The 15,395-nt window shown below is 38.8% G+C and overlaps 1 protein-coding gene across 9 annotated transcripts in view; it reads right to left on the bottom strand.

Annotated features, from left to right (window-relative positions):
* Window positions 1–4,496: 4,496 nt before the first annotated feature.
* Window positions 4,497–15,395, bottom strand: part of ZC3H11A (zinc finger CCCH-type containing 11A) — a 43,834-nt gene continuing 32,935 nt past the window's right edge. For 2 of the 9 annotated variants that reach the window (XM_028488562.2, XM_028488558.2), the window contains 7 exons: window positions 13,178–13,210; window positions 10,345–10,842; window positions 9,779–9,906; window positions 8,553–8,883; window positions 7,345–7,511; window positions 6,918–6,985; window positions 4,497–6,504 (listed from right to left, as the gene is read on the bottom strand). In XM_028488562.2, coding sequence (XP_028344363.1) covers window positions 6,246–6,504; window positions 6,918–6,985; window positions 7,345–7,511; window positions 8,553–8,883; window positions 9,779–9,906; window positions 10,345–10,842; window positions 13,178–13,210 — 1,484 coding nt within the window. In that variant the 3' untranslated portion in view covers window positions 4,497–6,245. Of the gene's footprint in view, window positions 6,505–6,917; window positions 6,986–7,344; window positions 7,512–8,552; window positions 8,884–9,778; window positions 9,907–10,344; window positions 10,846–13,177; window positions 13,211–15,395 lie in introns of all 9 variants that reach the window. The other 7 variants (XM_028488559.2, XM_028488561.2, XM_007111021.3 and 4 more) reach the window with 7 other exon arrangements.

Below are 15,395 nucleotides of genomic sequence, written 5' to 3' on the forward strand. Positions count from 1 at the left end.
GTCTTCAAAGGTATGAAAAGAGGTCAAACTTCACTCATTATAAAAGAAATGCAAACTAAGCTCCACTGAGAAATCACTTTCCCTCACTAGGTTGGCAAAGATCAAAAACTGGTGGTAATATACCTTATTAAGCTCCAATTCTAGACACTTAATCATACAAACTTACATGTGTGAAATAATATAATCATTGCAGCATTGTTTAAAATACCAAGATGGGAAACAACGTAAATGTCTATCAACAGGAACTAGCTCAATTATTGCATGTTCATGTAGTGTAACACTATGCAACTATAATAAAAATTGCAGTTGTGTCCTGTTATGAAAAGATATCCAATATACAGTAAAGAGAAAAAGTAAGCTATGATACATTTCAGATTAACTTCAGAATAATTTAGTGGAGCCGGCAGAGCTGGATCTCAGATGGGGCAAGCCTAAGGAGTAAAATTTAAGGAGTCACACTTGCATGTACAAGTACAACCCTGAGAGTGAGCACTTCCTTAAATTATGCCCAGGTACCTTGCTTGCCTCACCCTAGCCCCAGTCCTGGGGGTCAGAATAGGGGATGGATAGCTGGTATGGGTATAGGTGAAACAGGATTTGTCATGAATTTGTAATTCATAATTTAAAACTGTTCATAAGTATAATAAAAGCAAGGTGCAGGATATCATGTTTTATATATAATATTATATAGAAGTATATTTGCTTATATGTGCCTAAAATATCTGTAGAATACCTGAGAAACTGAGAACGTTGGTTTTGGAGGAGAAGTGGGTAGCTGTGGCAGGAGTAGGAGGGAGGATTTTTACTGTATACCCTTACACACATTTTGAATTTGGAAACTTGTGAATGAATATCACCAATTCAATGAATTTATTAGATAGTGGAAAGTACTATGACATTTGTTTCCCTTTTTTTGTTCTAACTAATCATAATGTTCTTGTAAAATTTGAGATTTTCATGACATTCCCAAGGTATCTGCAAATCACTGGTACACAGAGACATACCCTGAGAATCACTGGTACAAAGGGACATATCCTGAGAAGAGTCACCTCCAGGCCTTCTGAATATTGAACATCCTTCCTCTCAGCTTAAAGTTTCTCGCATATCAACCAGGAGCCTCAAAACTTGCTGAATGAAGCATGACAAAGAATGGGGTTGGGAAGAGACAGGGGCAGCCTAACAAAGGTCAACAGCCCTTGAAATGGGCAGCAAGTATTTATTGAATGCTTTCTGTTATTTTCCGAAGTGTGCCCCCCAAAATTCATGTGTTGAAGCTCTAAACCCCCAGTACCTCTAGAATGTGACTATTTGGAAATACGCCCTTAAAGAGGAAATTAAGGTTAAATGAGGTCATATGGGTGGGCCCTAATCCAAGGTGACTAGTGTCCTTCTACCGAGAGATTAAAATACAGACATGCACATGCACAGGGAAGCCCATGCCTCATGTGAGGACACAGTGAGAAGGGGAACATATGCAAACCAAAGAGAAAGGCCTCAGAAGAACCCAAACTAGCCAACACCATGATCTTGGAATTCTAGCACCCACAACTGTGAGAAAATACATTTATGTTGTTTAAGCCACCCAGGCTGTGGTACGTTGTTTCGGCCCTAACAAACTAATATACCTTCTATGTGCCAGACTTGTACTAGGTGCTGAGAATATATAGGTTAGTAAGAATCTCTATCTCAAGGTGTTTATACTCTGCTGATGGAGAGGTAAACAATTTAAAAACAATGAGGGTAAACAAAGAGTATATGTCTAGTAGACAGGCACCAGAGCCCAGTTTGGGGAGAGGGAGAACAGGGTATTGGGAGAGGTAACCTGGAAGTCATGGAGTGTGTAGGAATTAGCCAATGAAAAGAGGAGAAAAGAGACCTTTAAATAGAGGACAGCATTAACAAAGGCAAACAGCTAGAGGCAGATTGGTGTATAAGGGAAGTCGACTGTCAGTAATTTTGCTAGTGTAGAGCATGAAGGGTGAGTGATGGAAGAGGCTGGTACAACACGGCCTTACATGCTATGCTAAGGGACTTGAATTTAATTTTGGAAGGAAGGGGAAGGCACAGGAGGATATCATGAAACAGAGTGACTCAGATTCACATTTAAAATAGATCCTTCTTTCTTTGTAAAAGACCAGTTTATTCCTTAGCCAAGAACAGCTGACAGCTAACTGAGCAAGAATGAGACAAGACAGACTCTGAGAATACCAACGGGATTGTCAGAGGTCACTAAAAACAAATCTTACCTGCTCAATTTGGCTTTGTTTGCAGCTCAAATCATCTCCTTTGCTAAGCTACACAAAACTCCAGATCTAACACCTCAAGGAAAACTTCCCTGACCAGTCTTGAACTCATTCTCACTCATCCCCTCTATAGACAGCATCATCCATTTATTACTTGTACCCATTTCACTCCTGTTACTTTTTCCTTAGAAGTGTTTCAAAGGCAGGGGTTTACCTTATACTTAATCTATCCCTAGTGGCCAGCAGTGTTTAATGATGGTTAGAATTCATAATGTTCTAATTTGAGCCTCTTCAAGGGAAGGCAGTCCAAAACACTTTGTGGCAGTTATGCCAACATATTTCACATTTCCTCACAGCTTTTCTAAACTTGGCTACCTTCCTTGACCTCTCAACCTAAATAAGTGACCTCACTAATCAAATACACCTACCAGGGAAGGGTTCCTTCTTATTTAGCTTCTCCTTCCCCTTGAAATTTCTCCTCCTCCTTTGAGTGTTCTTGATCATCCAATGTCCTATTTCAGTCATTTGTCTATTCAACAAACAGTAGTCTTTTTTTTTTTTTGGCCGCGCCATGCAGGATCTTAGTTCCCCAGCCAGGGATCCAACCCACGCCCCATACAGTGGAAGCGCGGAATCTTAACCACTGAATCGCCAGGGAAGTCCCACAGTAGTCTTTTACTTAATCATTTTTCCTCCTCTGCATTCTTCAGTCTGAATATTGGGTGTTTACACCCTTAACTCAGTAGGCTATTGCTTTACTCCTATCTGAACACAAATCAGTCACAGAACCTAAAGACCAAAAAGCCCAGGAACAGGCATTACCAAGTTTTAATCCACTGTTGCTCATCACGATTGACTCAGACTCTGCAACACTTTCCCAATTAAATCCAACCAAACTTTACTAATAGGTCCACTCAGTAAATTTTATGACTCCTATTTTTTAAAATATAAAATTTTAATTGCTGTTCTTATTTACGGCCATTGTTTATACTGTCAATTTTATTGTACAATGTTAAGAAAATGGTCAAGTATTTTGTGTTGATGCCTCTAACATTTTGCAATTCATATAGAGTTTGGAGAATAAATTATTAGTGCAGTTAGATGTGTACGTTGTGGAAACTTCCACAGATTTACTGAGCAGCTTTCAAAGATCAGATTTAAGAAAAAAAGAGTTCTTGAAAGGTTCAATGAATCAAACCCAACTGCACATAAAAATATACTTTCTTACTGTTATATCTGAACACACTGATTCTGACACTACAGTGGAGCTAAAAAGCAGTAATCTTCCAAGGCAGTGTAGGATTTAGTGTCAAAATGGATATGTGAATTAAGAGGCACATAATAAGTACTCAATATATGTTAGCTACTTTAAAGTGGTGTTACATAGCAACTGGAGACTACACAGTTCCTGTTGGTTCCTGACAAACTCAAAGCAAATATTTTAAAGAACTGCAGAAATATTCTGGCAAAATGAAGCCACAATTTTAGAAAAGGATCATAGAACTTTGATCAATATAAAGAACAAGCTTTATTTCTGAAACTGTAATTATTAAACATCGATCAAAGATTGGTTGAGATGAAAACAAACTATGTTCTGGTTGTATGTGAGAGGATCCACTGGAACTTGAGGTTAAGGCCAGAACTTTAAGGATCATTTATTGAGACAAATACATGAGCTGCAAATTGTCTTGAAAGTTCTGGCTATGCTATGACCAAATTCTACAACATTTGGGCCCTTTTCCTGTTAAAATTGAAAACCATCATCACTCAAAACTGAATACACAATCTGTTCTGCTTTCTGTGAAAAGGTGACTCAACTTTTTGGGGACTACTTTTAGACTATTTGGGAAAATCTATATTATCTGGTAAGTTAAAAATTTATATGTATTCCCATAACAAAAAACTGGACTTTCCTGAAGTAAAAATTTTGTATGCCTTCATGCTTGAAAATTCTAAATTGTTGGAACCATCTAAGATCACTTCTAAACCCTCTCTCCTTTAAAAGAATTAATGACATTACTTGAGTTACAATGCTAATGGCTAAGTATCAGTGTCAAAAAAAAATCCTCACATATAATAGTATTTATTCTTACCTAAAGAAAATGCAACTAAAACTGAGCATACTTGTGGAGAAGTCTGGCAGTATGTCTTTGTAAAAGGTTTCTAAAGACAAATAGTATCTGTGAAACTGGGCCTCTATTGAGGCAGATCCCAGGCTGAAGTGATGTACGACTACTTAACTCATAACATCAAGACTTTCCTACACCAGCTTTATTTAAAACACAAATAAAGTATTTCTCTTTCTGTAATGGCAAATGGTTCAAATAATGCTGAACATGAATCATTGACTAATACAGGGCTTTAAATATGAAACAAAATTATTTTTTAAAAAGCAAAAGAAAAAGGTTATATACAAAAGGGACCTGGAATCTATAAGCCGATTCCAAAAATGAAATGAGTAGAAAATCTGCGGTGAAACCAGAACATTCCACCCTTGCTTTGGAGAAGGGCTATTAGATAACATTCAGTCAGCTGAAGATGGATTGGTAGAGAAGTGTCTATACATAAATTTCAAGTCAGTTTTGCTTGTGTAGAATCATCCAGATCTTCCCAAGACTGAATGGGCAGTCCTGTGGCTTTCTTCCTTTTCCATATTCCCAAAAACGCTACATGAAGTTCAACTCTTGATGAGCCGCTTACAACAGCAGTTCCTTAGGAGCCAACATGACAGGTGGGTCAGATTTCCCTATGAGAAACAAAACTGGCCACCTATAGCAAAATATCAAAATGGGCAGGTCCTTTCCTCTTCCTTCTGATTATGTACAGTATGTCTCCTTTCAAGACTATTATCCCCATCATACTTGTTCCTTCACAGTCTAAACCTTGAGGTGACATGAAGGAGACCAACATCAAGAAAAGAAAATTCAATTCGGAAATGAAGAAAACTGGAAGGTATACAATACACCCCCAGAGCATCTTGATAATCCCTGCTACAGTACAATTCAGCATACTGCTACAGTCCATAGATAAATAATGGCAGCTTGAATGAGTTCATTTCCGCCCCCCTCAGGTGTTTAAAGGGCACCAAATAAATACTGGGCAAGAGGAGTTTGCTAGGAGAATTAGAAATTAAAAGTTAACCAATTTTTATCCCTGTGATAATTCAATGCTAGTAAGGTGGCAAGTACTGAAGAAGAGAAGGGACAACTTTCTTACTAAAAAATAAATTCCTGTAATCAGGAATTCCTGATTCCTGTAACCATCTCTTATTAAGAATCCAAGGAATCCCAGAAATAGAAAATTAGTTTCAGAGGACCCCTGAGGCACTTTGAAGCCTTAAAAAATTACAGTAATAATAAATCAGCTATTGCTCTTCAGAGGCTTACAGAGCAGTAGAAGCATGAAAATCACATCCAAAAAGTTATGTCCAGATTACAGGTTTCCTGAGCTGCTCAGCTGTCTCTAAAAGCTTAAATTCTCCGAATACCTTTAAAAAGACATAAAATTTAACACAGACTGAGTGGATTTTTTTGTTTAGTGGTGGCATGAAATTTGGTCCTTAACGGTAGCAGCTGTCTTCATCCTTTTCAAACTCAGGTAACAATAGGTACATTAGGACAATACATAAAAGAAATAATACAACAAAGGGGAAAAAAGCCAAAACTTACAAACACCTCAAGGAGTCACTAAGTTTTCTTGTACCCTTCCACTTAGGTCTCCCACTCAGTCTTTTTGTGGAGAGAGGGATAAGACAGAACGTTTTTCTCAAAGATGCTAAACAATGGCATCAAATGGACAAAATGACTACCAAGGGACTTTAAAAATCTGACGCCAAGAAATCCAGAACACACATGGATAATTCAGAGGTATACTTCTTATTTGGGGCAAATTCTAGACTAAAGAAATGATCATTCTGGATAAATGTTATAATAGATGAAACTAAGTCCAGTTTTTGGTGAGTCTTCTTTTTGTGTTTTTGTTTTAAATGTTCTACTACCACCTTCAGCTATCAATCATTTCTGATAGCTCAAGCAGAAGGTCATCTTCATCCTTCCCAGGATCCAGGTCGATCTCAGCTTCTAATTTGCCTCCTGAAATCTCCCATATTAATTTCTCAAAATCATCCTCCACAGAAAGTAGTGGCTTTCCTGTTGAGGCAGGGCTGAGTCGGCGAGTTTTTGCGGCCACCTGGGATGAGGAAGGGCCAGATGCTTCTGGTGGGGAAGGATCTGAAGAGGACTGGGTTGGAGGCAGCACAAAACTGTAAGAAAAAACACCCCAAAGGATTATTAGATAATTAACCTTCATCAATGGTTGGCTGGACCACCCAGTCTCAGGTACACAAAGAATTTTAGCAAAGAGTTGTTTCTGAAGACACACATAAACAAAGAATTGTTTTACTGATTTGGGATAAAGCATTTTCATCCTTTAAAGGAGAATCCAGACAGGTGTTTAAAAACTGTTTTCAAGAATACAGGCAAAATATAAACAGCACCAAAAGAGAACAGCGACCCTGAATATCATGTTTTCCTGCAATTAATATGAAGTTTAGCAGATTTATTTAGATGTGGCTAAACTGTAAATTTTTCAAATTATTTAGCAGTGTTATTCTCTAGAGAGCATAAACAATAATAGCGGCCTAAACTTTGGTTAAAAAGAATTGCAAGGTATTACCTGTCTCTAGGTTTTTCTGTCTCAGGCACAGTGACTGATTTGTCTTCAGAGAGAAGTGGGACAACAGCCTACAAAAGTGAGAGTAAGGTAATTCAGTGGGAGAGTCAGGCTTTTAAATTTGAGCAGATTCATTTTCTTTGCTGCCTTCTTAGAACCATTCTTTAAGCCTGGGAATCCAAGAATAAATCCAAAGACTGAGGGTACCAATAAGCAAAATATCTTAATTAGGTTAAAAAAAAAAATTCACCCTGCCACTGCAAATGTTTAAGCTATAAACATAATATACAGTAACAACCTAAACAACTAAAATGCTTAGGAATTGACAGAAACTATTACACATAATACAGAGAGAGCTAACAGAGAATTAATCTTGCCCACTTTCGTACCACACGAACTAAAGCACCACTGAGTTGGATTTACTTCTTACCACAGCTGCTTTTTTAGCTGGGCTTTTCTGCAGGAGACTGCTGGAGCTGAGTGGTTTCACAGCTGCAATGACAGCAGAGTGGACCTCCACTGCCTTGCGCTTTCGGGCCACTTTGGGTGATGAGACAACTTTAACCACAGATGGCTTCACATTCATTTTAGGTTTAGCTACAAGACAGGAAATATCTGATTAAAAGCTAGAATAATCCCCTTTTTACATGGAGAATAACTCAGAATATCAAAATTCCTTCTCAGCAATAGAAACAGCACAAATAAGTAAAAAACGAAACCAACCAACTAACCAAAAAAGAAAACCAGGATGAAAATGATCCACCAGCAATCTGCACTACACTTGGCCATAATATACACACACACACGTGTATATATATACACATGTACCTACATATGTGTATATATATATGTATATGTATAAACACACACACACACACACTCACTCTCTCTCTCCTCTCTCTCTCTCTCTCTCTACACGTGTATATATATATACACATGTACCTACATATGTGTATATATATGTATATGTATAAACACACACACACACACACACACACACACACACACACACACACACACTCACTCTCTCTCTCCTCTCTCTCTCTCTCTCTCTCTCTCTCTCTCTCTCTCTCAAACAATTCCTTTCAGTGCCTCTTGAATTTGCTACTGCTCTTTGCTTCCCTGGAGTTTTTCTCCTTCAAAACCAGAGGGAAAAGGCACCATGGAAAATTTCAGACAAAGCTTTATAAACAGCAATTTTAAATTGCAAAAAAGGAACTCATATAGTCTTTCTTTTAAAATAGAATTTTCAGAAATATTACTACCCACCTGTGTGACCAGTATACAAAGGCAAATGAAATCCAACCCAATTATTGCCAGGCGGTCACTGAAACTTGGTAATTTTGAAATTCTAAAGCAAAATGCACTAGAGGGCTTCCCTGGTGGAGCAGTGGATGAGAGTCCGCCTGCCGATGCAGGGGACAACGGTTCGTGCCCCGTTATGGGAAGATCCCACATGCCGCGGAGCGGCTGGGCCCGTGAGCCATGGCCGCTAAGCCTGCACGTCCGGAGCCTGTGCTCCGCAATGGGAGAGGTCACAACAGTGAGAGGCCGGCGTACCGCCTCCGCAACGGGAGAGGCCTGCGTACCGCAAAAAAAAAAAAAAAAAAAAAAAAAAGCACTAGAAGAAACACTCACCTTTACCTCTTTTTTCCAAGGTCTGTGTTGCACCTTTCACATTCAGTTTTGAGTGCCCAATCCCTGAGGTTTCTACCTCTGTCTTCTGGGATAACTTTGAAGGAGGACGTTTAGTCAGGAGCCGTGTGATGTCTGGCACAGTAGTGAGCACTGGTTTCTCTGCTAACTGGGTATTGCAAGTGTCTAAATCTCCCCGAAGGAGTGTCAAAACTGATTTTTCCTTCTGTGAGGTTCCCATCTCCGACAGTTTCTGCACATGCTTTTCTCTCATTGTTTCACATCTCTTGACTTGAATTTTAGTGATGTCAACTGCTGTGGTCTCATCTGAAGTCTATGGATAAATTTAAACGACAGAATTAAAATCTAGTACCTCCAACAACCTGTATGATAATTATTGTTTATAAGTTACCAAGCTAACATCTAAGTCAAGCAAAGTTTCACATGATCTAGAACACAAGAGCTTTTGCCTTTTATATGATATTAAATAGAAAGATCAAGATAAAAGATTAAAGATGTATGGAACAATAAAAACCCAAATTCTATAAGCTAGACTATCATGACCGTAAGTCTAACACAAATGGTTCCTAATCAGACACTTGCACAAAGATGTATGTACAAAGACGTTCATTATCTTAACTGGGTAAAACAAAATCCAGTCCAGAAACAGACTATATTTGTGTAATAGAACACTATGTGGCTGGTAAAAGCCATCGTCTTAAAGAATTATTAATATGGTAAAGTTAAAGCAGGCTGCAAAATGATACACTGTAGAGTTCTCGCCTATGTTCTATATATGAGTTAAACATTAAACAAGTTCATGTACATACATATACAAAGAGAAGGCCTGAAAGAAATGCATGAAAAAAACTAAGCGTGGTTACATCTGGACTGTGGAATTATAGGGTTCCTCATTCTTTTTAAAAAATAAAAATTCCTGAATTTTATAAATGAGTAGCATTACTCTCAAAGGCAAGGGAAAAACTTAGTTTAAAAAATATGAATGGCCAATTAAAAACAACTTTAAAAGGGCAGAAAACACCGATATACACAGAAGTACAGAAAACTCTCATAGAAAATTATAAGCATAGTGAAAGACTGTTTACCTGGATATATCAGTGAAGTGTTAAATAGAAAACTTATAAACTAAAACTAAAAAGCACATATACCATTCATCTAGCCTTTGCTTGCCATGGACAAAATTATAAAATGATTCTAAATAAACTCACCTCTTTAGCCTCTGTTCTAGTAACACTGCTCTGAGAAGCAACAACACTTTCTTCTTTAAGTTTCCTCTCTTCTTTTATAGCTAGATTCACATTAAACACATCGCTAGTAATTTTATTCATGCTGCAACCTTGTAACAGATGAAGTTAAACAAAACTTTTCTTAATAAAAGTAATGAAAAGATAGGACAAATAAAAATTGTGGACAAAATCTATTTAGTCCTCAGATAGATTCAAAATGCACATTAAAATATCAAGGTCTATATACAGTTGCTGTAAAGAAAGAGCTTAACAACTTTTTTGGGGGGTGGGGTGGGGGTGGGTGTTGGCACGCCTCACAGCTTGTGGGATCTTAGTTCCCCAACCAGGGATCGAACCCATACCCCCTGCGGTGGAAGCACAGAGTCCTAACCACTGGACTGCCAGCTTAACTTCTTTTAATCCAGTGGTTTTCAAAGTTATCTGAGTAAAGAAAAGTTCTCACAGAATTCCTATGAATATCCTGTACAATACTGCCCTTTGAAATATTATCTGGGGAAGTGGGACTACAGACCAAGTTCTTTTGTTACCTGTTTTTTTAGTGATCCAGGGAAGCCGTCTTGCCCCTGGGGTGGCCTCAGGCTGAGGCTGGGAGCTGGTGCTGCTCTCAGAACTCTGCTGCACCCTCAGAGCCTTCTCCAGTTTAATTTCCTCCAGCGTCTTGATATGCACTTCCTGCATAGACTTCGCTCTACCTGCAGGTTCCTCTGATTGTCCTCTGCTGGCTACTACAGGTGGCAAAACCACTGTTTTTTTAATTTCATTATCAGTCTTTAGCTTGATGCAGGTTACGTCCTTTTTGTTTTTTTGTCTCTCTGCTTCCTGTTGCCGTTTCTTTTCAGCAAAGACCTCAGAGAATGTTTTGATTCGGATAGTGGAGGAAGTTCTTGTTCCTGTTGTAGAATCAACTTTTGAAGGTCCTTCTGTCTTGAGTTTAGTTTGCAATTCTCCACGTTTTTGACTGGCTCTTTCGAGAAGAATTTCTTCTAATGTCTTCACGTGGATCTCACCAACTTTAGTAACTCTCTCTGCTTTCATGGGGGAAAAACAAATCACTGTACTTGGATTTCATCTCTTAATGATTTATGATCTCTATTCTTGGATCAGGACAGAGTCCAATAGAGTGGTATCACTTAGGCAAGCAATTAAAATGGTCAAAAGCACATTAGTTTCAACCTCAATTTTAGATAGTGGCCCTCAAGGAAAACTCTTACGAGGCAAAAATTAGTGATTTGGATTGCTATTCAGAAGCTTATTCTTGAGGATCCTGAAAGCCAATTACTAGTCAGAGAAGCTTGTCATTATAAATCTTACCAATAAAAATAAATTCCTCCATTCGTGCACAGATATAAACACATGCTAGACACTATGCTAGAAATATAATGGCAAGCAAAATGCAAACTCTGCCCACAAGTATTGATAGTTCGCAGTCTAACGGACCAATAATTAAACAACAACAAAGTATGGTAATGATAACAGCTTTGATAAAGGAGGTAAAGTTGACCCTTAAACAATGCAGGGGTTGGGATGGGGTATTGGGGACCAACCCCTATGCAGTTGAAAACCCGCATATGTAACTTTACAGCTGGGCTCCGTATCCACGGTTCTGCATCTGCAGATTCAACTAACCAACCATGGAATGTGTAGTACTGTAGTACATACTTATTGAAAACAAATCCACGTATAAGTGGACCCACACAGCTCAAACCCATGTTGTTCAAGGGTCAATTGTATAATGCTATGTAGAAGCATACAGCAAGAACACCAACCTTTTTCTACAGATTGGTTAAGGGAAGCTTTTCAGAGTAATATTTAAGTGACATTGAAAGGATGAAAAGGAAGTAAAACACGTGACAAGACAGAAGAAAAATGAGAAAGGCCCAGAGACTGGCATGCCACTGAAGAGCTATTTTTAATGATACATTAATCATTCTATATTTGTTTAAACTAAAGAGAAAATTTCACACTTGGCACATATGCCTGTCCTCATTACTAAGGGCCTAAAGAAAGAAATAATGAAGTGATGTGAGAAAAATAAGAATTTGGAGATTACACACACATTTAATCACCAACACCTTTTAAAGAAAGATCAAAACAAAAAATATCCTTTTACAACCTTAAACATATCACTTCTGTCTCACCTTCTGAATATTTGAATATGCTGTCCCTTCTATATGGAATATTCCTTACTGGTCTCATTTCTCCTGCTGCTTAGTTAGTTTAAAGTGAGTTCAGCTTAGAACCTGACAACCTCCAGTCTAGTTTGTTTCTCTGATCACAGCACTGATCACACAGTACGGTAACTCCTTGTAATTTTAACCATACTAGATACTTCACGAGAACAGTGACTATGTTTAATTATTTCAGTACAGTACCTGTTACAGAGGAAGCACTCACTGATTTTCTTAGGTTTTTTAAATAAAAATTCTTCCATTTCAAGATGGTAGTCTGATCTCAAAACCACCACTTTAAGAAAGTATGTGAATGGTCAGTGGTTAAGAATCTGCCTGCCAAGGCAGGAGACATGAGTTCAATCCCTGGTCCAGGAAGATCCCACATGCCACGGAGCAACTAAGCCGGTGCACCACAACTACTGAGCTTGTGCTCTAGAGCCCGTGAGCCACAACTACTGAGCCCTTGTGCCACAACTACTGAAGCCCGCATGCCTAGAACCCATGCTCCACAACAAGAGAAGCCACCACAATGAGAAGCCTGCACAACACAACGAAGAGTAGCCCCTACTCGTCACAAACTACAGAAAGCCTGCATGCAGCAACGGAGACCCAATGCAGCCAAAAATAAATAAATAATACATGTATTAAAAAAAAAAAAGAAAAGAATGTGAATGGTGACACAGAGACCCTGTTTCCCTACACTACAAAATTTCATCAAAACAATAGAGAAGATATTAAAAGAATAAATCCACAACAGCAATGGAAAACAAGGATGCTACTGGCAGAACATAAATCTTGAGGAATTTTGAGACAGAAAGATGTTTGAAATTACAGAAACAGAAAAAGAATAGATAAAACCACAGGAGTGAGATCTGTTCTTCAAAAAAACAGGCAAAGAAAACTGCCAAACTAGTATAAAAATTAACAGTGGTAGAAATTAAGGATGGTTTACAACGGAACAGCTGGATCAATCAAGACCTTCTCCTGAGAACTACTCCCTAAAAAGAGGAGAATCTGTCAGGGAAGGGAGCACATTATGAGGACGTTGGGGCTGAAAAGAAGTAGAGCATGAAAATTTCAGGCTTTCACAAATGCCAAGCAGAAAAAGGAGAGGTGAGGGAGAAAAGTAAAAAGCAAAGCTAGAAAATGAAATTAGTTGCACTCTGAAAGTAAAGAAAGGCTTTCTTACCGTAGCAATCATATGAGCCCTCAGCCTTGCAGCCTACAACCGAAAGAAGCTGCCATTTAGTGCACCCTCTCTACTTAGGCAAACAGATCTCCCAGCCAGGAAGGAGGACCACTTGGGAAAAAGACCTTTAGAATCACAGGCCCAGTGATTCTAGGTTGTAAGAAACCTAGGCTCAGTACTTACAACTATGAAAAAGCAACATTAAAAATGAACCAAAATGGGGCTTCCCTGGTGGCGCAGTGGTTGCGCGTCCGCCTGCCGATCCAGGGGAACCAGGTTCGCGCCCCAGTCTGGGAGGATCCCACATGCCGCGGAGCGGCTGGGCCCGTGAGCCATGGCCGCTGAGCCTGCGCATCCGGAGCCTGTGCTCCGCAACGGGAGAGGCCACAACAGAGGGAGGCCCGCATACCACCAAAAAAAAAAAAAAAAAAAAAAAAAAGAACCAAAATGAAGAGAAGCAATGAGGAAGACAAAATAACATACAAACCCATTAAAAAAAAAAAAGATTCAAATTAGAAACCCCAATCAATGAAACAGAATAGAGCTCAGAAATAAACCCACATGCCTACGGTCAATTAATCTTAGACAAAGGAAGCAAGAATATACAATGGAGAAAACACAGTCTCTTCAGCAAGTGGTGTTGGGAAAGCTGGACAGCAGCATGTAAAATCAATGAAGTTAGAACACACCCTCACACCACCATGTACAAAAATAAACTCAAAATGGCTTAAAAACTTAAATATAAGACATGACACCATAAAACTTAGAAGAGAATATAGGCAAAACATTCTCTGACATAAATCGTACCAATGTTTTCTTAAGTCAGTCTCCCAAGGCAATAGAAATTAAAGCAAACAAAAACAAAACCAAAACAACCAAATGGGACCTAATCAAACTTAAAAGCTTTCGTACACCAAAGGAAACCATAAACAAAACGAAAAGACAACCTACAGACAGGGAGAAAAATATCTGCCAATGATGCGACGAACAAGGGCTTAATTTCCAATATACAGACAGCTCATACAACTCAACAATTAATAAAAAAAAAAAAACCCAATCGAAAAATGGGCAAAAAACCTAAATAGACATTTTTCCAAAGACATACAGATGGCCAACAGGCACATGAAAAGATGCTCAACATCACTAGTTATTAGAGAAATACAAATCAAAACTAAAATGAGGGCGCTTCCCTGGTGGCGCAGTGGCTGAGAGTCCACCTGCCGACGCAGGGGACGCGGGTTCGTGCCCTGGTCCGGGAGGATCCCACATGCCGCGGAGCGGCTGGGCCCGTGAGCCATGGCCACTGGGCCTGCGTGTCCGGAGCCTGTGCTCCGTGGCAGGAGAGGCCATGGCAGTGAGAGGCCCGCGTACCACAAAAAAAAAAAAGCCTACAATGAGGCACACTGGTCAGAATGGCCATCATCAAAAAGCCTACAAACAACAAATGCTGGAGAGGCTGTGGAGAAAAAGGAACTCTCCTACACTGCTGGTGGGAATGTAAACTGGTGTAGCACTATGGAAAACAGTATGGAGGTTCCTCAAAATACTAAAAATAGAATTTCCATATGATCGTGCAATCCCACTCCTGGGCGTATATCCAGAGAAAAATATAATTCGAAAAGATACATGCACTCTGATATTCACTGCAGCACTACTTACAATAGCCAAGACATGGAAGTAACCTAAATGTCCACTGAAAGATGAATGGATAAAGAAGATGTGGTACATATATACAATGGAATACTACTCAGCCATAAAAAAGAATGAAATAATGCCATTTCCAGCAACATGGATGGAACTAGAGATTATCATACTAAGTGAAGTAAACAGAAAGAGAAAAACAAATACCATATACTATCACTTACATGTAGAATCTAAAATATGACACAAATGAACTTATCTATGAAACAGAAATAGACTCACAGACGTAGAGAATAGACTTGTGGTTGCCAGGGGGGGTGGGGTGGAGGAAGGATGGATTAGAAGTTTGGGATTAGGAGATGCAAACTATTACGTATAGGATGGATAAACAACAAAGTCCTACTTATAGCACAGGAAACTATATTCACTATCCTGTGATAAACCATAATGGAAAAAATATGAAAAAGAATGTGTATATATGTATAAATGAATCACTCTGCTCTACAGCAAAAATTAATGCAACATTGTAAACTATATACTTCAACAAAATAAAATTTTTTTTTTTTTTTTTTTTTTT

This window comes from Physeter macrocephalus, chromosome 4, assembly GCF_002837175.3.
Source record: "Physeter macrocephalus isolate SW-GA chromosome 4, ASM283717v5, whole genome shotgun sequence".
Taxonomy (NCBI): Eukaryota; Metazoa; Chordata; class Mammalia; order Artiodactyla; family Physeteridae; genus Physeter; species Physeter macrocephalus.